Source organism: Amphiura filiformis, chromosome 6, assembly GCF_039555335.1.
Source record: "Amphiura filiformis chromosome 6, Afil_fr2py, whole genome shotgun sequence".
Lineage (NCBI taxonomy): Eukaryota > Metazoa > Echinodermata > Ophiuroidea > Amphilepidida > Amphiuridae > Amphiura > Amphiura filiformis.
Window position 1 is genome coordinate 51,263,267 of NC_092633.1, and position 25,201 is coordinate 51,288,467.

Genomic DNA, 25,201 nt, shown 5'->3' on the forward strand with positions numbered 1-25,201 from the left:
TTATATACAAAAGTCAACATTTTCAGCTAAATTTAACACAAATTTTCTTAATTTTTGGCTCCAGCGAAGCTAAGGAGTCATCGTCATCAGAACCGTAGGGTTACACAATACAGTGTTGGTTTTTATGCTAAGGAATTTTTTGTGCTTGGCTTTAGGTTTTCAAATTGGTTTCTAAGTTTTGCTAAATTATTTTTTCATCGATTGCACTCGATAGAGTTGAAATTCAGTTGAGAAAATGTGATTTTTGGTTAAAAAGCCACCATAACGAGTTATTACTTGGTTCCCCAGTGTGCTAGAGATTATTTTGGTCTGTATAATTTAACCTTGCGTGACAATGGCGCAAACCAACGGAAGTTTAACATTAAAATGTCTTAAGATTTTAGTACTCTCAGGTTCAGATTCAAAAGTTATTTTGACTTTCTTAACTTTTCTTAACTATTTCTTTACAATTTAAATAAAGAAATAGTTAAGGAATATCAAAAAATAGTCATGAAAATTGTCGAATCTTGAATAAATCGGAACAAAATGAATTTCCTAGTGGACTATTTTCCTTTCGCAAGTGCAAATTTTTGCTTTTTCGGTAACGCGGTTATCTCCCAATGATGTAATGCGTAATTATCCAATCAGTGCTGTCCTTAGAAATTAGCCCCAAAATGAACCAATCACAGACATCGTAATGAACAGTCCGGGCAGTGGAACAAGTCAACAAACAACCAAGATGTCTGCCCCACATGACAGATGTCGCCGCGTAAATTGCACCACGATAAGTCGTAAACATGGTTAAAACAAATGAAATTAAATATGTCAAAGGACAGATTGTTACTCTATTTGGTAAAAATATCCCAAAGAGAGATCCCAAGGTGTCTGGGAGACTAGGAGTAGGAGCAGTACTACCTCTACGATCGATGCAACTTTCAAAGTCGGAAACCACTCAGTCATCAGCCATCATCATGGCATATGCTCATGCACATGATGCACTCATGGACTACATAGCACTGGTACATCATGGGTACATGTACGTAAACCCGGGACGTAAACATGGTAAAGTCATAGTATTACTACTAGCCACTGAGTGAATTCAATCACCAAACCAAACATCCTTTTTCATCTGGCTTTTCAAAAAAAAAAATAGATAATTACGATGGCCCAAATATTTTCTCAAACATAAAAATAATGCCCAAAGACAAGTAATAATAATATAATATTGAATAAATTATGCCCAGGCCACATTACGCAACGTCTATCTGTCTGTCAGTTTACTCCAGAACTCTAGTTTCGAATTAGGTCGTGTTCTCACTACAGACATGGGGTCTTGTACCTTGGTCCGAGTCCACATACAAGTGGACTCAGTCCACATTGATTTCGCGTTCTCACTAACACCAAAATGCTGATGTAGGATCGACTCCACTTACCCGGATGTTATAATATCAAGCGCTTCAATGCATGACCATGACGTCACAAATTCTGTTCCAATGCATGTTTTGAGCCGAACTCACAGCACATATCAAACTTTACTATAGACTATCAATTTGGAAAGATCATGTTTTATTTCCAGGCCCCCTGATATATTCCTTCAATCTATGGATATGTTATTTTGTGATATATGCATGTATTTGGAATGATCTGAAATAAAAACCTCTAAAAACTGTTATTTTATATAGGCCTATACGTGCAAAATGAGAGAAATACATCGGGTTGTTATTTCTGATTTTGGTCAAGCACGCCGATTCACACGCAACACAACCTCTAAATGGAAATCACCATCAAAATTACTAATTTTGATTGGTAATTTTAACTCAGTCTAGCAAAATGTACACCTCAAAAACGAATATTACACCTGCATATTCTTTTGTATTATACTGTAAAGCCCAATGCATGTCGTTTTGTTTAATTCTGAAACTGGATAAATCATAAAAGCTGTATCTTGCCGCGATGCCGTTGTTTTCACACTGCACGAGAAGCATGCTGCTCATCAAACTACGGCAAGCATCTCGAACGAACGAACGTCCGTGTATATCCACTTTCCCTCAACTTTCTTCCGCATAAAAAATAAATATTGTAAATTCATGAAATAAAGCATGCATGTATAAATTTGTTCTATAATACCAGCTACAAATGTTTAAGTTAAAAATGCATGTTTACATTTTATCATGGAAAATTATATAATGTAGACATGTATATTGTATAGGCCTATAGTACAACGACGGCCATCAAGCCTGCATCAAGGTTGTGTATACACTTGAAAACGCGTTCTCACTATGCTGTTTGATACCACGTCCTAGGTACGAGACTACCTCAATGAGGTGGTCTCGATGCTACATCCTAGATGTAGGATCGAAACCACTTATTTCGCGTTCTCACTATGCTTGGAAGTGGACTCGATGTAGGATCGAGTCCACGTCCTGGTATCAAACAGGCATAGTGAGAACGCGCCCTTAGCCTCAAACATCATGGCCCTGTTCCTTCCTCACTAGGGCCCCGAATGCCATACGTACGTAAAAACGGGGCACCGTGAAGTCACGTCGCGGTGATGACGTCACACTGACGGCATCTATTTATAGGAAGAATTCAAAACACGGCGACGATAACAGTTACAAGTCTGGTCTTTTACATCATCAAATGTGCTCAAAATTTATGAACATGCACCAAATATGTTTTGTTTAAGTCACATCGTGAGGAATGGTAGGAAGTGTATTTATGAGAAAAAGTGGTATTTTATGTGTACCCTGGACCAGATATGCTCAGAAGTCTCAGACCTTCGTACGTAGAAGGACATGTGGAAATCGTAGTGACGGAGGTGTGAGTACCTCGGCTAGTTTCGAATTTGTACATCGTTCTTACGCATTCCATGCTAGAGTGCTTTGCTATGGTTTTTCAGGCAGACAGCAGTGCAATTTTTTGCATTTTGCACCGGAGGTTCATTCTGTTAATGTTGAAATTTGGATGAAAGTTATTTCGATGAGTCAACTGCATCTTTTGAGCAAGATTTGCCTTTTTTTGCCGAAGAGTGAAATGTAATTTTAGCAACATTTTTGATGCAATCGCCTGTTGTGATCGGCTGTGTTTACTTCTGAACTTCCATTGCTTTATACGGTGTCATTCTTCAGCAAATCCGACTAGATTTTGAATGCAATGTAGAATGTGAAGCTATCGGTGAGCAAATTCTTATTTTTTCGGAGACTAGGGGTCGCGTGTTCCTCAAACTTGGTGGGTGGGTGCATCTTGACCGAGACAGAACAAGTTTGTTTTGGCAAGTGGGTCAAGGTCACCCAAGGTCATTTGAGGTCAAATTAGTAAAATTGTCATGGCAAGAATTAGAAACTTGGTGGGTACAGTCAACATTTAGAGCCAAATTTTTGGAAGGTCATTTCGGTCACCAGAGGTCATCTGAGGTCAAATTAGAAAAAACTGTCCGATGGGCATGAAACTTGGTAGGAACAGTCAACATTTAGAGCCAAATTTTTAGAAGGTCATTTTAGGGCCACCAGAGGTCACACAAGGTCAAATTAGTAAAAACTTTTGGGCGGGCATGAAATTTGGTGGGTACAGTCAATATATAGAGCCAAATTTTTGGAAGGTCATTTTGGGGTCAACAGAGGTCATCTGAGGTCAAATTAATAAAAAGTGTTGGACGGGCATGGCAGGTACAGTCAATATTTGAGTCATATTTTTGGAAGGTCATTTTGGGGTCACCAGGGGTCATCTGAGGTCAAATGAGTAAAAAGTGTTGGATGGGCATAAAACTTGGTGGGTATAGTCAACATTTAAAGGCAAATTTTTGGAAAGTCATTTCGGGTCACCAGAGGTCATCTGAGGTCAAATTAGTAAAAACTGTTGTATGGGCATGAACATTGGTGGATACAGTCAACATATATAGCCAAATTTTGGAAAGGTAATTTCAGGGTCACCAGGGGTCATCTTGAGGTCAAATAAGTAAAAACTGTCAATGGGTGTGAAGCTAGGTGGGTATCGTCAACATTTGGGAGTCCATTTTTGGAAAGACATTTGGGGGGGGTCAACAGGGGTCATCTGAGGTCAATGTAGTAAAAACTCTCGGACAGGCATGAAACTTGGTGGGTAAGTCAACATTTAGAGCCAACTTTTTGGAAGGTCATTTTAGGGTCACCTGTGGTCATCCCGTGCCTGAGGCCAAAGTAGTAAAAACTGTCATATGGCCATGAAACTTGGTGGGTACAGTCAACATTTTAGAGCCAATTTTGAAAGGTCATTTTGGGGTCAACAAGGGTCATCTAAAGTCAAATGAGTAAAAACGGTCGGACAGGCATGAAACTTGGTGGGTACAATCAACATTTAGAGCCAACTTTTTGGAAGGTCATTTTTAGGTCACCAGAGGTCATCTGAGGTCAAATTAGTAAAAACTGTCATATGGGCTTATAAATAGGTGGATACAGCCAACATTTATAGCCAAAATTTTGGGAAGGTCATATCTGGGTCACCAGGGGTCATCTGAGGTCAAATTAGTCAGAACTGTCTGATGGGCTTGAAACTTGGTGGGTACAGTCAACATTTGGAGTCAAATTTTGGAAGGTCATTTTGGGGTCACCAGGGTCATCTGAGGTCAAATTAGTAAAAACTGTCGGATGGGCATGAAACTTGTTAGGTATAGTCACTTTTTAGCGTCAAATTTTGGGAATGTCATTTCAGAGTCACCAGGGTCATCTGAGGTCAAATTAGTATTAACTGTCATGAAACTTGGTGGTACAGTCACCATTTAGAGCCAAAGCCTTATTCAGACTAACACTATTCTTGACATAGGCCTACTCGCCTGTATATAATTATATTTTGATGTGTTTTGGCCCATTTGGACTCATTTCCACCCGCTTCGATCCATGTCGCTAATTCCCTAAATTGATTGATGTATCGTTGTATGCTCTGCAAATGAGATAGCTACCAACCTACCAGATGTACCTGTTGGGGGAATGTGATCTGTCACATTATACTCAAATGATTTCACTTGTTGCCCATGCGACTCCAAGAACAATTACTTTCACTGTCACCAAAAAGCGCAGAGCCACAGCGCCATTGGTGCTCTTGTTTAACTTTTCCCTCAACTTGACTTAAGAGAGTCAGTCAAAACTGGGCTATTTGCGGGGGAAAAATTTTGAAAAAAGGGCCCATTCATATACCAAAATTGGGCTAGAAAAAGGCAGGGATGTAACTTTTCAGGCTTTTACCTGAATTCAGGCTTTTTTGTTATCCAAATTTACGCAATTTCTTTTTTCTTTTCAGCCCATTTTAGGGCCATTCTGGTCATTTTCACGCTGTTTTTCAGGTTTATGCAGGCTTTTTGTCAAAAGTGGAGTTTCATCCCTGAAAAAGGGGTTAAAGCAGGGGATATATTGAGATATTTTTCTCTAAATATCATGAGCTGTCTTAAGAACCACTTACATGTAACCAATACTAACTAGGTTCATGCGGATTCCAAATATGGTCATGACAATATACCATTCTGAAATGTTAGAATTTAAAAAAAAAATTGAATCTTGTCGTCTGCAGTCGACGCCCTCGTGGAGAGAGTTAATGGAGAGAATATGGCACACTGTACTTTGATTGTTTATAATAATGCTTTGATAAAATCAGATTAGGTATACATATTAGCTGGAAATAAAGATTAAGAGCGCCCTCAGATGAAAGCTTCTCTTACTAGCTTGAATGGAAAAAAATGAAAAGTTGTGATAGAGGGCAGTGTTATGTCATTAGCCTGTGCAGGATTTATCACTATTTATGGCAAAGGTCATTCACCTTCCTTTACAGAAAGATTCACTGGTCTGTGTAAAAGGTGATTTGCGTACACGTGCCTAAACGCTCACATGTTGATTTGCTGCATCTATGAAGATTTATCGGCACTTAAAACAGTTTAAGGCTAATGAAAGTTGATTCTTAGTTTCCCATCACCCGCCCACATCACATTTACCAAAACTTTCATTATTTTCATAAAAAAGTCAATTATCTGAAAATTGAGATGGAAATAATCAAAATTGAAACTCTCAAAATGTCTGACATCCCCATCTGATCATAATCAGCAGTTTTCCTTAGTTGTAGGGGTAGAGGATGTAGTAAATAATGAAATTTAAGGATTACCGCATCATGTTTCTAGTGAATACAAAAATTGAAATTGTCTTTTCATTTTAATAAAAACAATTTCAAATCTTTTCTCAATCTGTTGCAAAATGTCTGTAATGATGATCTAAGCATTAATACCTGTTTTGAGATTGGTCATCAACAATATAGGTAATAGTAGGGATAACCATCAAAATTTCATGTTGACCCTATTGCTACAAAAGATTGTTTTCTGAGTAGAACTAATCAACAGAAGTATTTTGGTGGTTAAATGGTCAAAATCGGTCAAAAACTTTTCGAATTATTAATTATCAAAGTTTCATATTCTGACCGGTCATTGGAACGAAATAAAATGACAAGGTCCAAAAATAGCAGTTGGGAGCAAAATTGGCATAAGCATATATTTACCTTTATATATTTCTTTATTTTAACATATTTGCAAACATGAAACAAGCATATTGTGAAAGTATCAAAGGGTTTCTTATGAAATGGCATTTAACTAGTCACTGGCATAACTTATTTTTTCAAACCAAGGCATTGAAATCATGCATTTAGAGGACATTTGCCAAAAATCATCCAAGATAGCCGATATGGCACAAAATCAAAATTGCACTAAGTAGGTGAACTTTTTTTCACAACCAAGAATTTCAATGTTATTGGGTTTAATATGACCAATTAGTAGGTGTATGTAAACAAAATCTTAAGTTTTGAAGGTCATTGACTCATTCACAACAATAGAGATTATCCTCATCATGCTCATGTGTATTCCTGTAGTATTCCTCATTCAAACAAAAGTAGCACTCAATACATTATGAGTATCTTTGTTCAAACCAATTCAATGCTTGACCTCGGAGTTACCTGCATGACTATCGCGGGCTATTTTGAAACAGTTATGGTTGCACATTCAGGTACTTCTTTTGAAAGTCCTAAACAAGGTATAGCCAGCAGCAAGTTGTAGATGTTATAGGCCTAAATATAAGAAAACGTTTAGGGTTAAGATCAGGTGAACAATACATCGAATGAGCACGAAACTTCACATTTATGTTCAGAAAGGTGTCTTAACATGATTTGAAAGGAATATAAAAATTCCAAAGGGAAGCTGGTGATTTAATTTGTAACTCGAGATCTACTTGTTCAATTTTTTAACCTTTTTACAGAGGGTATGATAGAGGTATTACTGGCAACTCTGCCAAATTACAGCTCAGTAGGCCACGTTTTTCACCTGATCTTACTGATTTGAATATTTTGTGCCATTCTTGAGCAGTGCTAAACTCAGCCACTGGCAATTAAGCGCACTGTGGCGATGGACCAATTTTGACTCAAGCACTTACAGAAAAACAAAATTTTACAGAAAAATATTGAAAAATAAAAGAATGAGATCAATTTAGAAATGTATGTGCAAGCAGTGCACAGTTGAGCTCCCTGCATGTCTATGGGAGTGTTCTAATCAAGTTGATGGTTCATTGGTCATCCCTAGTAATAGCCACATAAATGAAAGTTTTGACAATAATGAAATTTACTAAAATAATGAATAATGAAATTATGACCTCATATTTCACTGAAAAAAATGTGATGGGAAACTAATCATTTCATTTCATTAGTCTAATGTGGGGAAGTGTAAATGTGACACTATCTGGTCAATGGGGGGCCAAAGGAGGTATTTTTGAAAATTTAGTTACTATAATCATTACCTTCTACAAACAGGTCTAACTTACTTGGTTCTAAAGTTATGAAGTTTTGTGACGTCTACTTTCTTATGAAATTTATTGTTTTTTACCTCCATATTTTTGCCTTTATCGCAATTTCATATATTTGCCGCCTTTGGCCCCCATGGACCAGATTGTGTCACAAATTAGTAAATTTTTTTAATAATTTCAGGCAATGATAATGAGTTGTAAGTGCCTCTATCAAAAACAAATAAACAACAGCAACAACGAAATGTACATAGATTTACAGAAAATGTGTGTAATACTGGAAATGCATTGTTAAGTTTTGTCTTTGGGTCAAAGAAGTTTGGTATGTAAATATGGGCCCTAAACAGATAATAAAACAACTTGCACATGATACACCGCAATTCGCTACACATATTTTATATTTATTTATTTTACAGGAACAACAGATTTCTGTTTTCTAACAAAATTTTAAACCTAAATTTTTGGCAATACCTACTGCTGGGTTTTGATGCTTAAAATCAGTTCATATTATCAAAATATGCAATATAATACAATAATTTGTCCGTGATGAACGTGCAGATTTGAATTCAAAAACAAATTGACTGTATGATTCACTAAGACCCTGGATGCGTCACCTGGTTTGGTTGCTTTGAATCAGGGACCTGTGCACAAACATACTCTTTTAATGTAAAAAAGTGAAAAACTCACTCTCCAAAAGAGGGAAACCACTTCTAAAAGAGTGAAAACTTTCTTTCAAGGTATGATATAAGCAGTTGCGGCGCCAGGAATATTTTTCGGGGGGGGGGGCATTGAGGGGGCAAAGTGAATTTCAGTGGGGCAAAATCAACAAAAAAAATTGCCTCAAAAAGTTTTTACTGGGGGAAACAGGGGGCAAGAGTTTTGATTGGGGGAATTTCCCCCCTTATGCTCCCCCATGGCACCACCACTGGCTATAAGGGCATTTTTTCCTCTCTTACATTAAGGGTTCAGTCACCCACCTTTGCATAGTATTTTTGTGGGACCTGAGTATCAGACAAGCATTCTGAATATTTGGAGTGTCCTTCTGATATCAAATAATTTTGATTTTTTGAAGTTCTCGACCCAGGTGTTGACACCTAAAGAGGGCAAGTCAAATATTTTTAGCCTTATTGAAGTTATAAAAGAGTGAATAAGTCAAGAGTTTGTTGTTCAGCAGAAAATTGAATGTTTTAATGGATTTTAACAATTCATTCACATATTTGTGAGTTTTTATTTTTGGTTTTGGTGATATATTGATGCTAAATATAACTAATGCTACCATTTATCTCCAATCAACCTTGGCCAGTACTGAATTATGTTCGATCATTAATCATAGCACCTTTTTAACCGCTTCTATTTTTCGTTTTCCCGGGGCAATGTTCCACAAAGCTATAAACATAACTTACTGCAGTGGCTAACCACAATTTTGACATGATAGCTAAATATACATTTTGAGAACGGTTCACCCAGCGTTCAAAATAAGCCATGTCGCATGGTTGATTGATGTGGTCATTTGTTAAATTTTCTGACAAAACAACATAAAAATGTTCAATTCCAGACATGGACAATACCAACAGACATGGACAATACCAACAGACATGGACAATACCAACAGCTATCACGCAATATACACATTAGCTATTTTGAACATAGATTTTCGTTACTTTCTTTATCAACTTATTCATCTTTTTCTGCTTTTTTGTGTCAATTTTTATTCTGTAATCTGTATTTTTGCATGCAAAATGAGGGCGCTTTTTCCATACATTTTCAATTTAATTTAGCCAAATAATATAAACAACTGTGATCGGATGTGAATTTGCAGACCAAAATACGCCTGTTGCGATACAACTTTCAAAGTGTGGTGCAAAATTTCATTTGACTTTATGTGTTTGACGGACACTTCAGAAAAACTGCACTGATTTAAAATATAAAAATGAATTGGTAATTTTGTGAAAAGTTAAAACAAAGGAAAAACTTTATAAAAGAAAAAAATAATAATAACATTGTGTTGAAAATGTTTTATTTATTGTTTCATTTATTCATTATATCATGTCTGTCAACCCACAATCCCACAGTTGGTTTGAGCTTGTGGCGACAATTACTTTTCGTTCAATGTTTTGGGTGTTGACCAGTGTTGGAATTAAGCATTTTTTCATGCATAGCAAAATTTGCTTTCATTACTTTTCTCTTGGTACATTCACATACTTCAGTGTGTAAGTCTATGGCATAAAAATGCTACTAAACTCCAAAATTGTGTAGCAAATTGATAAAATTTTATAGCATTTTGCTCACGCGATACCTGGGGGGCACTTCAATTTGAAATGGATATAGGTGTAGGGCTGGCACTTTAGCACTAAGGGGCATTCGGTGAGAGCAAAATGTAAAAAATATGGGGTCATTGGGTGAGAGCATGATTTTTGGCATTCGGTGAGAGCAAACTGTAAAAAATATGGGGTCATTGGGTGAGAGCATGACCTTTTTTTAAATGGAATCTTTGGGTGAGAACCTTTGGGCTTCAAATTTCTTTGTTTTTTCAAAATAAGTAACAAAATCAATGATAAATGAAAGTTGCTGTTCAAATTGAACTTGTAAGGGTCTTTGGGTGACAGATCAAATGGAAAAATAGGGGGTCTTGGTGACAGAGCATGTGTTTGTAAAAAAATATGGGGTCTTTGGGTGACAGCGATGCTGAAAAAGGGGGTCTTAACAGCCCTACATACGTGTCACCTCCAAAGTTGGAGTGACCCCCCAGATGCTGGTGTTGACCATTAAGACTGAAAATGTGAGTCAAGGCCTACTATACATAATTGTATTCTGGCTGTTCTGAGACTGCACTTCAAATTGCTCGGCATTAGATGAAATTGCACCACAACTTTCATCATGAGATGCACGCGTTTAAAAAAAAAAAAAAAAAAATTGATCACTTGGTTCACCCAGGTGAATTTAAAACATGTGGTTCAAAATCTCTTTATTATTAAATATAATTAAACCAAAGTCATAGTACTCAAAAATCACAAAATGGCTTGTTCACACAGTTGGTAGCATGCAAGGATAGCTCAGAGCTCTAGCGAAATCCCGTAATTTGTACTACACCCCTGCACAATTTTGTGCATAATTTTGCACTTTTCTCAAAAATTATAGCGCATTGGGGACAAGTAAGATATGTATATTATAGGGGCAAGGACTACAACTACTGCACTGGAAATTTTATTTCAGCACAGACAATAGTTGTGGAGTTACAGTCAAAAATGAGGGAAAACCAATATTTGATCAATAAATCAATAACTACTTGCTTTGAGTTGCTGAATTTTCAGGACAGTAGTTGTAGTCCTTGCCCCTATAATATACATATCTTACTAGTCACCAATGTGCTATAATTTTGAGAAAAATGCAAAAATAAGCACACCCCTTAATTTCTTGGAAACACAAACACAAAATTAATCTGGCCAGTATTTTTATTGTAATTTTAGATTAATAGGATGATACAAAAGCCAGTCATTGAAAAGGTTTAAAGAGCCTGACAGGTTTTTTTTTTACAAGACAGATTGTATAAACATGATAAATATCAAGCAGATTAACAAAGGGGTTTATTGGGTTGTATAAGCCTATAACCTTTATTAGGCAAATTCAGACAAGTGTATCGGTCACATCATATTTAATTGAGCGGTGATTAAATACCAAAGATACTTTCACCATCTCAAGGATTGTCCACACATGACCTTCCACGACAGTCACTAAGGACCACAATAGCCTCATCCCAACGGCATAGTTCAATATCCCCAATTAAACAATCTTAGTACAAAATGTGACCTCAAGTTTCAGAGTATGAGTTTTTGTACCCAAATTTTAAAAGGTTATTCAATGAATGTGCAAATGTATTGGGGTTAAAGAACTCTGCCTTGATAGATGAGCATGTTGTGGATCCTAGTGAATGTCACAACCAAACTTAATTATCTTGCAACCAGGGTATAACTTCCAAAAGTTGTTGCGACAATTACATTTACATTTACCTTTTGTTCTACGCTTCTCAAATTAGGAGCACTCACCCAAAACGACCAAGGTAGCGATCAAGGTTACTTGCGTGACTACTTCGACCTGTACTAGGACTTTTATACTCATCACAATACTCGCACAATAATTGTGAGAGTATTGTGCCCAGTGCTGCTCAAGGCTTTATATTATATGAACAGTCCTTGCGAATTGGCTTCTTGTAAGTTGTATACTGTGGTAGCAGTTTTGTATTGTTTTGATTATTGAAGGTTACTTTTTTCCTTTATTTCAACATCCTTGTACTTTTTGAAAAACACTAAAATGTCTGTTCTTAAGGGGGTACTACACCCCTGCACAATTTTGTGCCTATTTTTGCATTTTTCTCAAAAATTATAGCGCATTGGTGACAAGTAAGATATGTATATCATAGGGGCAAGGACTACAACTACTGCACTGGAAATTTTATTTCAGCACGGACAACAGTTGTGGAGTTACAGTCAAAAATGAGGGAAAACCAATATATGATCAATAAATCAATAACTACTTGCCTTGAGTTGCTGAATTTTCTGTGCAGTATATATAGTCGTAGTCCTTGCCCCTACAATATACATATCTTACTTGTATCAAATGCGCTATACTTTTTGAGAAAAATGCAAAAATAGGCACCAAATTGGCCAGGGGTGTAGTACCCCCTTAACCCTAACACTGCCAAATCTAACAAAATCCAATAAGGAATGCATCACACAAGATTTTGAATAAACTGTCTGAACAAAAGGGCTCATTATTACAGTGGCAATATTAGTCAACACATACGCGATGTTCATAACACAGTACGTACATGGCATTTCATGGAAAAAGGGGTAATATTTAAAGTATGTCCACGGACATAAATGTTTACAATATTTAAAAAGTAGGTGTGTATTTGATGAAGGTGTGGGCGGTGTCCTCAAAATTTAAAAATAGGGTAAGCTTATATTCATATTTTATAGCTTAATACTAAATAATAGCTTAGTTTGATATCTTCTTAGACAAAAAAAAATTAATTCAAAAATGTGTTTTTGTTGTGTCCTTGAACTGTTAACAAGGATACAAAATTGCTTGTAAATGTCCTTGAAAGTGTGCAAAATAGGGGATCATTGTTGATTTCAGGAACGATCGTGCGTAACGGCTTTGAGTGGTAAGTGACAACGCCCGCGCAGTCAAACCACTTCTGAATCCACTTTGGCTTCTCAAAGCTGCTTATTAATTCTGAATGGACGCGTACAAATCTATATCTTATCCCTAAACTACTAAAACTATTAATATTATTATAATCTGAATTTGCTTCACTGGAGTTAGATTGTATTCCCTGGATCTTTGCACCTTGAATTCCACAAATGCCACCCTTTAAATTATATTCACACTAAGCCTTCCTAACTCAGTCATGTAATTAATCCATCTATTTGGATCATTAATCCTGTTGTACATAAGGAAATCTCCCTTTATCAAATCAATTCCAAATATGTATTTGACTCATTGTATTTTGACAATTCCTTGCACGGAAGTGACTTGTATTGATAGCTATTGATATTCATAAAAATGACTAAAAAGTAGATATAAATTACATCCAAACATGAGTTTACACTTGATCAAGTATTATTTTGAGAGCCAGCAGTCAGCAGCATTGCCAGCCTTTTTAGTGTGTGTGTGTGGGGGAGGGGGGTGGGGGTGGGGGGTGAGAGTGCAAATTTTCGTCCCCCATTTGGCCATTTTTCATCCCATTTTTAGTCATTTGAATGACATTTTACTCTTTCAATCCCCATTTTATCCCTGAAAAATTTTCTGTGGGAGGAAATTTGCCCGGCTCCCCCTGGCTATGGCACTGTCAGCCGTGTATCTATTACAGGACAGAACACAATTATTCTTATGTGGAATAACTCGGCATTCCACCTCATTGTTTCGCTTAAAATTATGCTGTCTCCTCTGTTCTATCAGGTGATAGGTACATACATGGCGGTGTCTAAAAAAAAACCAATACCTATATTCTCTAAATGAAATGAACAAGACTAATGTAGAGTCAGAAGTTTACCGTTTTCTAAAATCCATTTTCTTTGTGATCCATGTTGTAAAGGTTGTAAATCCATGTTTCATGAATAAATGTTTAAATGTGTAAGTCACGTAAGCAGAGGCACACAATATGCTCTGATTGAAATATTCTCTCGCTAACAGATGAACTGTTACCATGGTTACAATGTTTGGAGGATATAGGGGGTTCATACCCTGGCAAAATACTTTTATTTCAGTATTATTAAACAGTATTTTTATCATAAAAATTGACACACACAACTCATGATTGTTTTTAACATTTATTTTTTTTTATCTTTTAACAATTTCTGTCACATTATACAAATATGTCATTTTCCATGTTCTACATCTGATTCCGTGATTTTTATCCGTTTTCCGTTCTTGATTGCAGTGACAGCATACAGTAAGAGTTTAAAGCCTTACCACGGCTGGGTTGTGCGAGGTGTTTTCGCAGTAAGTATAGAGAATCGGGCCTAAAAAAAAAAGATTTGTATTACCCTCTAGACCGACCCTAAAATTTTATGTTTTTTTTCTTTCATATTGGCATTTTCATATATTTGGTATAAAATTTGCAAAATGTTTTGCCTGTTTGTAATTCGTAATTGCACAACTCTGGCATATTGAAAAATGAGCCTGAGAAATCAATGTTTACTAAATTACAATTGTATTTTTTGATGAACTTGCATTTTTTAATATTTTGTGTGGGCAAAAAACAAACACCCACCCACCCTGACTTTAAGGGCAGTACAAACTTTTTATTTATTTTTTTGCCTCATGACAAATCAAGTGGCTGACTGTGCAATAATATATGCCTTGAAGGAGGGTTATTTAGTCAAATATTACCGTAACCACCCGGGTATAAGCCCACCTTCCGGTATAAGCCCATCCCCTATTTTTCAAAACATTCTGGGAACAAGGGTGCACTTGGCTATAAGCCCAGTACTAAATTTTGGCCAAGTTCTTAAATCAAATCAATGCTTTTCTCTCACATTTAAGAAAAAAAAAAAAAAAAATATCAGTTGATAATTAACATTCCACACTTAGAATTTTAAGAAATTGACATAGATGATAGAAATTACTGGTACATTAGGCATATACAAATGGGGATGATTTTTCTTATTTCTAAATTCAAGTACTAGCCCCTCCCCGGTTATAAGCCCACCCCCATTTTTGAAGTGAAATTTGCCATGGGGGGGCTTACACCCGAGTGGTTATGGTAGTTCACCTACCTCATACATCAGATCTTTTATTGCATAAATAAGCACAGTAATATGCAACATAATACAAGTGGAGCTTAATAATGCAATAACTAAATGCAAGGATGTAGAAACATACACTTAAAGATGGGAAACCAATTATGGTTGGGGCAAATGCCAGATATCTGAGGAAATTGACATGCCATTATCGCTGCAAAATAGTACAATTACAAAGCGTGCTGCTTCCAGATAATATTTAAGCCAATGGCTGCGCTAATGCTGAGGTATTTAGCGATCGCCTTACATCGCCTTTTTAAAAACCCAGTGTTCTAAATTGGTAAATTACCAGTATTTTACATCGGTAATTACCTGGTAATTTACCAAATTTTATCTTACTTACCAAAAAAATAGGTAAAATAAGTGTTTCTAGACTTAAAACTTGTTAGTTTTGCAGAACCAGCAGGCCTACATGCATATGTACATATTGTCTATTATTCAAACAAGTTGTTTGAGAATAAACATTATATATAAATAATTATACATCTGGTATCATGTAGGTCATTACCAAATTTTATATTATTTTTGCACAACTCAAAACTTGCCCAATTTGTTGCATCATTTTTAACCTCTTGAGGTTTTTTAATAATACTTTATTTGGTGTGACTTGTGTTTTATGTAACCGCAGTCTTAAATATAAAATGCACTTAAGCCATTTTGTTGCAAAACGTGATGAATAAAAAGTACTTCGTGTAAAAACCTTTTCCTTGAAGGAAACCTTTTGATTGTCTAAGTAACATGCATCCTGTTTTTGAGACCTTTTTGAACCATTTGGTCTCCCATATTGCATTTGAAACTATTAACACACGGTAGACTGTAAAATCGCACCAGCCAAATTTGCACGCTACAGAGCCTGAAAAAAAGATCCCGCGAACCACAAATTGACACACGTATGGGCGCTGCCATGGGGTGCTAATGGCATGCTGGGGTGCTAATGAACGAGTCGGCAGCACAAGTCCAACGCGATGTCCAACGCGATCAATAACACATATTTAGGGCGAATACAAGTGCACCTACGCGACGGTAGTTCCTGGATATGCGATTACAGGGTCAATGGCCGCTTCCACGCAGTAACATACTTCTGAACTGAGTGTCAGGGCCCTGCTATTAATTTTGATAAAAAGAAAAGGTACTATATTAAGATATCCTGAATCCTAGTAGCAATTTATCTCATTTAGTATAAATATGTATTCCAAGTAAAACAGCATTGTCTGTTTTTGAGACCTTTTTGAACCATTTGGCCTCCCATATTGCATTGGAAACTATTAATTTTGATAAAAATAAAAGGTACTATATTAAGATATCCTGAATACTAGTAGCAATTTATCTCATTTAGTAAAACTAAAATAGCATTGTCTGAAGGAAACCTTTTGATTTTATAACCATGCATCGTGTTTTTGAGAACTAGTAGCAATCAATCATATTTAGTATAATATGTATTCCGTGTAAAACAGCATTGGCTGAAGGAAACCTTTTGATTTTCTAACCATGCATCGTGTTTTTGAGAACTAGTAGCGATCAATCATATTTAGAATAATATGTATTCCGTGTAAACAGCATTGTCTGAAGGAAACCTTTTGATTTTCTAACCATGCATCGTGTTTTTGAGAACTAGTAGGGATCAATCATATTTAGTATAATATGTATTCCGTGTAAACAGCATTGTCTGAAGGAAAGCTTAAGACAAGTTAATTTACGTATGAGCTTGACAAAAATGGAACACTAATGTTTTTGCTTGCTAGTGACTCTAAACACCCTCCTGAACATTATATCAAAAAAGGGCACAGGGGAAAAAATGTTAATTTGCATATTTCCAAAATGGCCGCTAATGCAGGCCTCAAATTTCAAAATTAGAGGAATATGGATAAAAATCATCTAATTGTATTCTTCTCATTAGGATTCAGAAAAAGTATAGTTTGAGTGACCTATCTCTGACGTATAGTTCTTGAGTTATAGGCATAAATGTCAAATTTTGGTCTCCATGATTATGTACAGGGGTCAAAAAATCAAAAATGCTGCGATTTCGCTTAAAAGTGGTCTCAAATTATTCCGCTTGGAACAACATATTTGTTTCCCTGTTACTCAGGTAACAAAACACCTGAGATATGGCAAAGTATGCTTTGGTTAATTTTTTTTTTCAATTTGAGACCACTTTGAGCAATTTTTTTATTTTTTTACCCCTGCACATAATCATGGAGACCAAAATTTGACATTTAACCTTTATACCTATAACTCAAGAACTATACATATGAGATAGGTCAAACTATACTTTTTCTGAATCCTAATAATGGGAGGAATACAATTAGATGATTTTTATCCATATTCCTCCTAATTTTGAAATTTGAGGCCTGCATTAGCGGCCATTTTGGAAATATGCAAATTAACATTTTTTCCTTTGTGCCCTTTTTTGCCCTTTTTGGATATGTTGTTCAGGAGGGTATTTTAGAGTCACTAGCAAGCAAAAACATTGGTGTTCCATTTTTGTCTTGGTATGCCCATTTTGGTACTTAAATTTACTCATTTACTTCTAACCATACATCATAAATTTATTGTTAACTTCAATAAAATATTCAACATAGGGTAGGAAATACAGCCAATTTGCATGTTCCTCTCTTCACTCATAGGCCAGTAAAAATCAGCCCCAAAATCTCCAAAGGTCAAAATAATTGCAACATGAATTCTATATTCAGAAAATGTTGCTCTTAAGTCTCTATTTTAACATACTCAAAGTCTACCAAAATCAACCTCTGCAAAAGATGTGTAAAGTTGACTTTTTCAAAATGGCAGCCAAAACGTCGTAAAAAATAGACAGTTGTGATTTCAATATTATATGAGTGTCCATGTGGGAATTGGGTGGCATTTTGACCTATAAATGCTCTTATGCCCTAACCGTTTCATAAATATTTATTTGTCTGCGTAGTTTTTGTTCAAAATTTCAAAATGGCCGCCAAATACGTTCATTATGGGTTGTGAATACAGACAGGGCAATCAACTTTTCACCATAGAAGCTGAATCAGGATAAGTGCAAATTATTTAATTCCATATAATTAGTGATGGAATAATGACCGTTCCAGCTATTTTGGCGGCCATTTTGAAAACTTACAAGTGAGAAAAAGTAATTAATCTTATTTCAGACCCTCGAAGCATGGCTTGAGACATACGAATCGTGTTACAAGTGACATAGTGAGTCTGTTTTCTATATTTTGTCCACCATTTTAATCATTTTGGAGGCCATTTTGAAAAAATCGATTTATCCATATTTCGCAGAGGTTGATTTTGGTAGACTTTTAGTATATTGATAAGGGCACCTAATAGAAATGTTTTCCGCAAAAAAATTCCATGTTGCAATTTGTTTGACCTTTTCAGCTGATTTTACTGGCCTATCATGTTACTGTGAAATAGTATAGGTATCAAATGGTTGAGTTGGTAAATAAAAAAGATCGGACCGGCTGGCCCACTTGATTTTAGGCTTGGGAGGTTAACACAACATTTTTTTTTTTGCCTAATATAAATAATGGTTTACTTCCATTCCATCCAGAAGCCTTTATACAAAGTGACATGTGACCTCTCCTACTCCTATTAATGAAAGGGCCTAAAATTTTATTTTTAGGATCTTTGCTTTTACATAACTTATTATTCTTTTGCATGAATAATGCGCTATTCCAGTTGAAATCCATCACCCCTAAAATGGTTTACTTCCATCTCATCCAGACATCTTAATACAAAGTGACATATGACCTCTCCTAGGAGCAGCTAGGAGAGGTCATGTGTTACTTTTAAAAACTTATTCTAGATTTCAGGACCTTCACTTACATCTGTCACTTTTACATAACAGACCTTCACCCCTTGACCAGTTCACTTTTATGTAACTTCCACAATAGCAGATTACAACTGCTGATCAGTGCCAGAAGTGGGTAAGTACAATAGCTGCCCTGTGAACATTTGGCAATTTACGCACAGCATATTGTAATCTATATATGGCAGCTACACATGGCAGCTATTGCACTTACCCACTTCTGGCACTGAGCAGCCGATCGATCACTCCGAAATAATGATCTCTTTGAATGGTAATTATTTTAAAGGAAATATTTTGCTGATCTTTTGTGAAACAGACCAAACAATTTCAGACCTTGAATAGGGATCAATTTGAGTCAAATTTGCAAGTCATCTTTTAAATCTTGAGTAGGATACTGTCCAAAGTTTTGAATAAGCATCAAAGGGATTAAAAGACCAGGTTAAGTGATCTGCACTAGTGGTTTCTGGGTGCACAACACTAAATCTGTCTGCATTTGGTGCAACCCTTCATAGTCTCGGTAGCGCCTTTGCGAAGGTGTCCGGAGGGAACCGAATTTGAGTGACTCTTGGTTGTTTTGATAAAAACATTACAAATCTGTTCAGAAAATGTTCCGAATCGAATGTGCACGGATGGTAAACTCTCGGAACAATATTATAGCCAGAACTGGAAAGCAGCTGTGAGTGTCGACTGAAATATAAGATGGCATTGTTCAGTGGTTCGTATTGTATCTCTCAAGTTTGTCTTAACTTGTTTCAAAAAATCAAATTTAAAGACATGTGCGATCAATATATTAAGAATATTGTTACACGGGGCGGGACATGGGGTAGAAAAACAAACTTACTTAGTTGTATTTTTATGTATATTTCAGTGGGATATTTATTTAGTGGTGTGCACCCTTCTTGTTATGGCTGCTTAAGTGCTTACTCCCCATTCCAGAAAAATACAACACTACTTTTTGGGGATTAAAAAATATTATCACATTCTGCCAAATGAAACGTAGCTCAATCCTAATCATTCATTTAGTACTAACTGGAAAAGAAAAAGTTCACTTTACTGATTTCTTGAAAAAAGAGCCAAAAACATGTATTTTCAGCATGTTTTCTGCCAATTGAGTCACAAAAATCAAAGTCTTGGAAGTTGAAGCAAGAATATTTATGTAATCAGTTTGACTTTGTTCATAATCACAAAATAATGATCACAAAACAAGGAGTGGCTCTTCAAACACATTGATTGTGTCCAAATACAATTCTAAAGTGGTAAACTTACGTTTATTTTTAGAGCTGCAAACTTTTTTTAAATTTAAATTTACCTGTGAACCTTGAAACCCTGTCATTGCATCAATTCAAGCATAGGTTCCTCAAATACCTATGATTCAAGACAAGCATCATTGCTTCTGAATTATAATCATTAAATTATTATTGTATGTATTTTTAGATTTATTATATTGTTAATGTGCTTAAAATGTATTATTTTCCCACTTAGTATTCACATTTTTGTATAATCTTGTTAATATCATGGTTTTGTTGTAGATATTCTGTATCTTGCATGAGGGCCTGGTTGGAAAGCAGTGCAAGCCACTGAAGTAGTTTAAACCTCTCAATAAAGATTTCACAAATAAAAGTCGAAGCATTCAAAATCTTGAATATATGCCAAAATTTTGTGTTAATTTAATTTAAAGATTGGTTAGGCCAAAAAAAAAAAAAAGGTTCGTCTAAAAGCTTGCGCACGCGTTTGTAAAATCCCACGATTTGAAAAAAAACAAATGCGGAAATTTTTTTTATTTCAAAAAAAAAAAATTTTTTTAGTTTTTTCCAGAAAAAATCAGCGAAAATCAGACTTTTTTCTCAAAATACCATGAAAAAAAGTCGGGAATAAAAAAAAAAAAAATCGCATTTCGCATTTGTTTTTAAATTTCTTGTGAGCTTTTTTTTGGCCTTATAAGAATGAAACATCAGATGGTGGAGCTAGCTTTTGTCACAAACAGCCATGCCCCCCCCCTCTTTCCAAAATTGGAAGCCGGTTTGAAATAATTGAATTTAATATATACAATCTCAACTTTTTTTGCTCACAGATGTTAACTAGGTGATGTCCTATACCTAGAAAATGGTGCTGTCAGCTAGAGGTCAAATTTTATCAATTGTATTTATCAATTTCATATTTGCAACACTTAAATTTTGAGCGTAGTTTGTAAATTTAGATTTTTGGTTAAAAATTAGTTATTTTTTTGGCTTTTATTTCGCCCTAAGCGTGGAAAATGTTTCAAAAGAGACCCATAGGATCTAAGGATTTTTGATGGAATTTTAAGTCATGAAATTTTAAGCCTTTAAATTTTTTTTTAAACCCATATTTTCCACTCCATATCAGGAGGCTTTTGGAATGAGGTATAAGCCACCAAGCCTCCAAATTTTGCAGATAGACGAGATCTGCTTGTTCTCTGTTGACAAGGGACAGTCTGCAGTGAACGGCTCTTTTCAGAGCCACCTGTAGGCAAGGGGTGGCCTACATGCCTCATTCTTAGGTACTTTGTCCTATAGAAGTCAGAGCTACTCCTGACGAAAGATTGACAGTTCTAAACTTGTCCGATGGTGAACCCGCTAAAAACTTACCAATTGTTATGAACTTGCGTCGTAAAAGCCTATCCCACAACTAATAATTCAATTCATTTTTTTGTCTTTCCTCATCTACAGCTGGCAGCTAAAGCCTTGCCAACATACGATGATTTCTTGAGCTTTATGCTGGTGGAGGAATCATCAGATGTGAGCAATGAAGGGGTCCGTGCAATCAAGGAGGATATGGAGATGTGTACCACAGCCATGGGAGTGGTTATAACCATACTACATCAGTACTATACACAGGGAAATCTGGAGATTGAAGAATTGGTGTAGCGATGCCTTGAATGAACCAAATGTGAGTAATTTGCTGTGGTGATTGGTTTTTAATTTTAAATTTGTAAATTTTTGGCCCCCACAACAACCTGGTTGGCTGTCCGGTTTGTGTACTGGCTGTCCAGTTCCCTGGCTGGCTAGATAGTTGGGTGAAAGTAGAATCAGTTAATCCCCACTGTAGCCTACATGTAAGGCCATCTTAATTTAATAGTTTGTCTTTGAAGCCCTTCCCAAGTTAAAAACCTAATGCAGAATGCGGTTTTTTAAAGATTTTTTTATCTGTGAGACGAGCTTTTTGACCAGTATAAACCACCTTTTCATCTCTCAAGGAGGTTTCACTGTAGTCAAGATGAAGAATTTTATTGAGATTTATGATTTCGGCTATTTTGATTTTTGTGTGGTGGATTTGGGAAAAAACTGAATAACATGCAAAAACTTAGGCGATTTTGAGACAAACTATTTAGCTTAAGATGGCCTAATAACCGATTAACTTTAAACTTAGTTGGCTGATAGAGTGCGGTGACCTAGTGTGCTTTATAGTTTTGTGTGAAGTTATTTGCATATTTATGAATATTAATGAGCTTATTTGCATATTTTGCCTGATATTCCATTAATCAACTCTGCAATATGCACACACAATAACCAATTTACTTCTTAGTAGGATGATAGACTATGATCCAGGGACGGATTTAAGCAGTGGCCCGGTGGCCCGGGGCCAGTGGATTTTGCGTCGGGCCAGTAAACTTCTAACAATGCTGGCCCGACGGGCCACTAGATTTTTGAGCCTGGTATAACACTTACGACACAAGATATCAGTGATGGTCATATTTACACAGTTTTCTGCTCTGCCTGTCACTTGAAATGTATATATCTTTATTCAATGATTTTTTTTTGTATAATATTTATATTCTTATTCTTGCATTGCTAGCAAGTTGGAAATATACGGCCGCTTTTTACGATGATAGTAGGCCTATACTACTTAGCTCTTGCATGCGCTACATAATTATATTATCTGATGATGATAGCAATACCGCAAATACCGCCTAGTTTGAAACTTTTGGAACTAAAAAAGGCAGGACTACTGACTGAACTTGTGTTAATGATTATACTCTCTAGTCTACATTGAGTACATTCATTACAAAAGAAATTAAAATGTTAAGGTTTGCTTGACTTTAAGGGCTCGGATAGTGATGTTTCCACATATTTTTTGTGGGACCTGAGAGCACATCAGACATATCAAATAGCATTTTGAAAACGAGGAATATCAAATAATTTTGATTTTATGATATTTGCGATATGATACACATTGTATGATGACAAATGATTAAAAATTGATTAAGATTTTCCCCCAAAAGCACAGACAAAAAAGTTTTTTTTTTGCAGTATAGGTACATAGAACATATTGAAAAAGCTGGGCCAGTAAATTTATTGCAGGGCCACTAGATTTGCCATTTCACTGGCCCGGAGGGCCAGTAGAAAACTGAAACCTAAGTCTGTCCCTGCTATGATCATCTTTTGTGGTCTATAGTTTTGTATCAGGTTATTAGCATATTTATGAATATTAATGAGCTTATTTGCATATTTTGCCTGATATTCCATTAATCAACTCTGCAGCATGCACACACAATAACCAATTTACTTCTTAGTAGGATGATAGACTATGATCATCTTTTGTGGTCTATAGTTTTGTATCGGGTTATTAGCATATTTATGAATATTAATGAGTTTATTTGCATATTCTCTGTTTTTACAATTAAGAAGTGTAATTCTAGTTACTATAACTTTTTTTTTTTACAAACTGTAATCCAAAGTAGTCATGGAAGGGAAGCAAATGAGACTTGTGGTTCAAAAACCAGCTTGTTTACAAAGTGAATCCAAAAAAGGATATAATTATTTTTGATTTTGTGCCCCAAAAATGTGGTTGGGAAAAACATTTTTGTTTATGGGGTAATTGTGCTGGTAGGTTGAAGCTTGTATAAGGGGATTTGTGGAAAAAATGGTAATGCATGTGTGCAGTATCATGGTTGATGACCTAACTTTTCTTCCCCCATCTGCATCCAAATCTAATTAATTTCCCAATACCATATTCATGTCATTCTTAGTGAAATACTTCCCATGCTTTGTAGTGATGACGGAAAAGCTTAACCCTAACCCTACCCGTGGTTTTTGTGCTATCGGATGGGAAAGAAGGATCGAAAAAGAGCGAAGATGAAGGGAAAGACTTAGCACCCCCGGGATTCGAACCTGGGACCCCTCGCATGCCACGCAGATGATCCCCAGCATGTAGCTACACAGGTGACGTTGGCCCGGCCAGCGATTCCCTGGGTATATATGACTTGGTCTGATTGCGTCATCAAGTCCCGTGGAATGCATGCACGCAGAGCGTTTTTAATAGTGAGCTTTAGTGAGTCCTAGTTGGGTTAGGGTTAATAATATTCCTGCATGATTTTAGTCGTAAGCCATAGCATGACTTCCTATCAGGGCCTGTGTCCTGTGGCGGTGTCAAGTAGGGGGGGGGGGATGCCCCAAGTCATTAGAACTCTTATCGCCCAGTTGCCCCCAGTAAAAACCCAAAAATTTTGTTGCAAAAGGCTCAATATAAAAGAAATAATAAAATAAATAGGAAAATTGTACCAAACCTATTCTTTTAATTTCTATTCTTCAACACTTTATCCGAACCTAAATTGAATCAAATCGAACAAGTAATACTTGCACAATTAAAAAAAAGCTGTTTTTCTCAAAAAGTCAAAAAGTGGATGTAAGGGCTTTTGCAACAGAGCCCTTCATATCAACTTTGGTTGCTGCGAGTCTTCACTCCTACGTAAATTATTTGCATTGTCAAAAGTTTGGAACTTTGTTTTGGCGTAATTTATCCTTATTGTAAATTAATCACTTAAAGAAAAAATTGACAGTAAAATAGAGAAAAATGTCAGAAATAAACTTGGAAAGCGGGCGTGGGTATGCTGTCTGTTAAACTCAACCACATCCGTGTGGAGAGAAAGTTAAGTGGTATAACTGTGACAAGATCGAGCAAAATCAGTCTGGAGTCCAAAATTCTAGTTTGCAGATATGGGGGGAAATATGTCAATATTTCTTATGTAATTCCTTTGTTTTTGTGATGACTAAACTTTGAATAACTTTCTAACAATAGATGATAGAAACATGGGATGTTCAGTGTAATTAAGCTAAACAAATTGCTACTTTTAGAAATATAAAAATGTGAAATTTGATGTGATCCGACTTCAGACTGATTTCGCTTGATCAAATCACAATTTATGAAATTAAATGAGCTACAAAATATTGTCAGCACCAAGTGAATGGTGCTAATGGTGCTAACAGGTACCAGGTACTACTGCCAGTGGGAGTAACTTATACAAGATGGGAAATAAGTGGCTGGAAAAATATAGTTGACTTGCCCTTTTGGTACCCTTTTCGGTCGGT

The 25,201-nt window shown here is 36.0% G+C and overlaps 1 protein-coding gene across 1 annotated transcript in view; it reads left to right on the forward strand.

The window, feature by feature from the left end:
• Positions 1-25,201, forward strand: part of LOC140155577 (pleckstrin homology domain-containing family A member 8-like) — a 52,576-nt gene that overhangs the window by 14,662 nt on the left and 12,713 nt on the right. The window contains 2 exon segments of the mRNA XM_072178480.1: positions 14,218-14,279; positions 21,563-21,782. Coding sequence (XP_072034581.1) covers positions 14,218-14,279; positions 21,563-21,760 — 260 coding nt within the window. The 3' untranslated portion in view covers positions 21,761-21,782.